A 5,306-nucleotide genomic window follows, 5' to 3' on the forward strand; every position below is an offset into this window, starting at 1 on the left:
GAAGTCATTCTTTAGAATCAACATGGAGGAGGGAAATTTACAGAAAAATAAACACCTTTACATAATAAGTAGGTGGGATCAAAAATGAATTTTAGGATTTAGAGTGAGTAAGCAATGTTTTATACCTATAAGATAGTTTTGTCTGCCCTGACAGCCTTTGAAACCAAATATCAAAATAAATCAATATAAAATATACTCTCAAACTGCTATATTATAGAAGGTTAAAAAATTTTTTTCAAAATTTTCGAAGCATACTTGATCCTCTCTCTCTAAAATATTATCATCACTACTAAAAGATTTTGTACTGCTGGTAAAAAAAATGTTTAAAATGCCTTCATGTGGTTGGCCTTGTTCTCCGCTTTTCTGTGTTTTTTTTTTTTTTTTTAATTTGCAGACCTCTCCCTGCTCTCATCAGCCTCTGGCCCGCCATCTCCTTGAATCCTAACACTATGCCTTCAATTAAGTTGCAGAGTTCTGATGGAGAGATATTTGAAGTTGATGTTGAAATTGCGAAACAATCTGTGACTATTAAGACCATGTTGGAAGATTTGGGAATGAAGGAGATGATGATCCAGTCCCCTTGCCAAATGTTAATGCAGCAATATTAAAAAAGGTCATTCAGTGGTGCACCCACCACAAGGATGATCCTCCTCCTCCTGAGGATGATGAGAACAAAGAAAAGCGAACAGATGATATCCCTGTTTGGGATCAAGAATTCCTGAAAGTTGACCAAGGAACACTTTTTGAGCTTATACTGGCAGCAAACTACTTAGACATCAAAGGTCTGCTTGATGTTACCTGCAAGACTGTTGCCAATATGATCAAGGGGAAGACTCCTGAGGAGATTCGAAAGACATTCAATATCAAAAATGATTTTACTGAAGAAGAGGAAGCCCAGGTACGCAAAGAGAACCAGTGGTGTGAGGAGAAGTGAAATTTTGTGTCTGATGCTGTAACACTGTAAGGATTGTTCCAAATACTAGTTGCACTGCTTTGTTTAGAATTGTTAATATTAGAAAAACAGTCCACAAATGCAGCAGCAAATCAGTTGTATTAGCAGAATGTTGTCCTCATTGCATGTGTAGTTTCAGTACAGATTCCAAACTTACGGCTCAGTTTCTTCTAGTATGATAAAAAGTTCTTTTTTCTTTGCTCTGAATAAAATTGAACTGTGGGTTCTCTATAGAAAGTGGCATTTTGGGCTTTCCCTCTTTTTGTAAAGCAATTTATGCCTAGTTTATTGTCCAGTTAACTTTAGTTTAGTGACTTTTAAAAGTTGGCATTGTAAATAAAACAACTTGCAAAAAATTTTCTGAAATAGAATTAACAACGTATTATCTTTATTCATGAGTTGGAAACTGGAAAAAGGCTGATTGAGGTAAATGTTATCAGAGTGGGGTTATCAGAATGTCTTCCAGCTTCCTGGAGTCCACTGGTATTGATTAGCCTGTATGCAGCAGGGCTCCCTTAATTGGATCTGAGGACTTGTTTTTGCATTTTTAATCCTCTCAGCTTTGAATATGTTGGCTAGAGGCTCATTTACTACTCAGTTTGTGGTTTGGGAGGAAACAGAATTAGACAGTTCGCTGGCTTTTCTATTAAAAGAGACACTTAACCCATGTGGTGTGTCATCTTTTTATAATCAGTAATCCTATGTGGGGAAAACCAAAAACACTACTTGCATGTAAAAAATAATTTAACTTTTAATGTTAAAATGTATGGCATTACCCAGAAAGCATCAGTCACGAATGCAAGATACTTTCAATAAAAAGTAAGTTACGTAGTAGGTAAAAAAAAAAAAAAAAAAAAAAAAAAAAGCCTTCATGTCATATTCATCACCTATTCCTGTGTGTTTTTTTTTTTTTTTTTTTTTTTTTTTTTTTTTTTTTTGCGGTACGCGGGCCTCTCACTGTTGTAGCCTCTCCCACTGCGGAGCACAGGCTCCGGACGCACAGGCTCAGCAGCCATGGCTCACGGGCCCAGCCGCTCCACGGCATGTGGGATCTTCCCAGACCGGGGCACGAACCCGTGTCCCCTGCATCGGCAGGTGGACTCTCAACCACTGCGCCACCAGGGAAGCCCTCCTGTGTGTTTTAAAAGTATATATTAGTAAAATGTACATATACACACACGCACATGACATGTAAGTACATATATAAATACACACGCACATATTTACTACTGTTATCTGTAGGGTTACCTGATCAGACAAGTTCAGAGACACTAGAATTCTCAAACTGAATATCAGGCTTGCACACCTATCGGTTTTATCGTGACCCTGGAGTCAGGATGCCCGCCGTGTGAATCTGCGTCTGGTCCAGACCTGCAGATGGTTTCAGACCCAGCAGAGCGGCAAGGCTCCTGGCCTCCGCACCCTCTACCAGATGCTGCATCCAAGGCTTCATGGAAAAGAGACAGGATGCTGGGATTAAGACTGTTCTTTGGGAGGCTGGCTTAGTTAAAGTGAAGCAGAAAAGATGACCCTGCATTCTGAGTAAACATGGGGATTCCATTCCTGCAGTTAATCCTGTCTGAGGTCGGGTTCCCCCGGAGCAGACACTGAGCAGTGATTTGTTAGTGTCTGACGTGATGTATTTATTAGGGAAGAACCCCTGAGAATTGAGGGGGGAGGGGGGAGCAGGATGGAGGCAGGAGCGTGCTGCTCGCAAGGCTGGGCCGAGTCTCAGGCTCAGCCTGACCTCCAGGGAGCTCTGAGCACCAATCCTCTCCTGGGGAAAGGGGCTGGGATGTCACACTTCCGCATAGCCAGGCAGGGCCACTGCCATACGGGGAGTGAACCCCAAGGCGCTTCCACCCTGCACCCTGGGGACGCTGTCACCCACTGGCCGTCCTGGAAGGAAGCTGTGAGTGCAGCTGTCAGAGGCCAGGCTGCACAAGGGGCACAGGGACAGGTCAGAGGGATCAGGAGATCTGGGGGGACGGCCACTGAGCCACTGTGCTCGACTAGAGAACCATCAGTCTCCCGACTCACGGCCGTCCCTGGATCTATGTCCTCAGTGTTGGGGCAAGTCCAGCATCCCAGGCCCCCCTCCAAGGAGCTCACTTCAGCCACAGTTGGACTGAAGGATGAAAACCTGGTGTCTTCAGCCCAGTTTTTGTTGTTTTAATAATGAAACTGAAGGAAGAAAAATTACATTCAACACCAGCAAGGAATTCAATGTTCTAGATGATATACACTTATTTTAATGCCAAAATTGCATTTAAACATTTGCACAAAAATCTTTCTGAAATATGTAAGTCTGTTATCTGCCTACTCAACGGAGGGTCTCTGAGTACAATCAGTGTTTTCCTGACACATCCAGCAGCAGGTGTTATCAGGACCGTCACACAGCACATACGATGGGCAGGAGGCGACACTGCGTCTCACACTCAGAGGCCCTTCATTACTGCGCGTTTGGCTCCTCAGAGCAGTTTCTGGCGCTTCTGTCCTCTGCACGCTCTGTGCTCTGTTGGCGCATCCCTTTGCCTGCAGCTTCTGGCTTGGGCTCTAAGAACAGGGATAAATGGGCCTCTTAGCTCCATCTCTGAACCAGAAGCTACCCCGCCCTGAGTTAGGGCCTGAGGAACACTTCTGAGCACAAAGTACGGCAGCATCCGTCATGAGATCCAGGCACCTTCTTACCTCTGCAAAGACCCTCAATGTCCTTGCTCTGGCCACTGCTTCACATTTTGAGAACTGAGAGTCAAAAAGGACCTTCCACACGGAGACCTCAGCTGCCTCAGTACCCCAGATCTCCCCAAAGCACCCGGGTGTCACCCTGTTCTTCTCAGGACCATACATTGGGAAAAAACAGAAGCACCTTGATTCTATCACATGATGGACACAGAAAAGGTGTGAAGCCACGTCAGGCAGAGATCGATGTCTTAGAAACAGGGCTCCTCCGTCAACACTAAAAATGGCACCTGTAAGGGTTTCTGGGGCTTCAGGTAAACCTCCTGTATTTTCTGTGGCTGAGCGAAAATCCTACCACCTCAAGACCAAAAAATTTAAAAAGTCAGAAAGAATCTGCTTACTTTGAAAAATCAGCTCGTGGGTTCAGTTCCTAAAACAGCTCTCCTGCAGCCAGTGAAAGTCCTGCTCCCAAATGGAACTGGATCCTCTTCCTTGGCTCTGAGGGTCTCCTCATTCACAGGTGAAGGACATACGCCGGCCCTGGTCAGTGCCCACCTCGAGCTGTCAGGGATCTACACCCAGAGGGGGTGCTCCCAATGCCTTCCAGGGGCCTCCAAGTCCTCAGCCCCGGGGGCCATAGAAATGGGGCCAGAGACTGATTTCAGGGACTCGGACATTTTCACAACACAGAACAGGAACTGGAAGAAGGGTTTCCATTGTTAAGCCATCACAGGGACCCACAGGGAAGGTGAGGACATGGAAATGGGGCGGGCTGGGGGAATGCCAGTCACTTTTATTTAATATCTGTAGAGCTTTTCTCACACACTCTTCAAAACAGGGGACAACCCAGATATCACCAGACCCAGAATTATTTCTAAGTAAAAATAAAGTCTCTTTGACCCTTATGTTTCTCCCTCCCTCTCCCTTTCTCACACATATACACTTTGGATAAAATACTGTTGAAAAACCTAAATGAAGCATAAAAATTGAAGGATACAGATCGTACACTCCAGCTAGGTTACAACTAGAGATTCTAATAATGTCCGTCCTGTGTTATTTCCTGTAGCTGCTGTAACAGATTAGCACAGACTTAGTAGTTTAAAACAACAAAAATGAATTAACGTACAGTTCTAGAGGTCAGGAGTCTGGCATGGGTCTCACTGGGCAGCATCGAGGTACCATCCGGGCTGGTTCCCTCTGGAGGCTCCAGGAGAGGACCTGGTCCTTGCCTTTTCCAGCTTCCAGAGGCACCCGCATTCCTTGACTCCTGGCTACATCACCCCAACCTCTGCTTCCGTTGCCACATCTGCCTCTGACGTTCCCACCTCCCTCTTATAAGGAGCTTCTGATGACGTCAGGCCATCTGCACAGTCCAGAGTCACCTCCCATATCAAGACCCTTAACTTACCCACGTCTGCAAGGTCCCTCTGCTGTGGAAGGTGACATATTCACAGGTGCAGGATTAGGACACGGGCATCTGTAGAGGCATTATTCTCCCCCCAGCACTCATCTCTAACTCCCCCCTCCTCTGCCGTGGTAGGCTGTGGTCAGAAAGAAACCATCCTGTCTCCTCGTGACACCCACTCCTCGGCCAGTGCTGATGGGATTGGGGGTGGGCGCGTCTGCAGCTCAGCCAGGTGAGCACCCCTGTGAGGTGCGAGAGGGCACAGAG

The 5,306-nt window shown here is 45.8% G+C and overlaps 1 protein-coding gene across 1 annotated transcript; it reads left to right on the forward strand.

The window, feature by feature from the left end:
• The first annotated feature begins 347 nt into the window (after positions 1 to 347).
• Positions 348 to 1,330, forward strand: LOC308628437 (S-phase kinase-associated protein 1-like). Its single transcript, XM_081255323.1, is given in 2 exon segments — positions 348 to 552; positions 555 to 1,330. Coding segments are annotated over 2 exon segments (483 nt in total). The 5' UTR covers positions 348 to 449; the 3' UTR covers positions 935 to 1,330.
• Positions 1,331 to 5,306: the final 3,976 nt, after the last annotated feature.

This window comes from Mesoplodon bidens (assembly GCF_964165515.1).
Source record: "Mesoplodon bidens genome assembly, chromosome: 15".
NCBI classification, from domain to species: Eukaryota; Metazoa; Chordata; class Mammalia; order Artiodactyla; family Ziphiidae; genus Mesoplodon; species Mesoplodon bidens.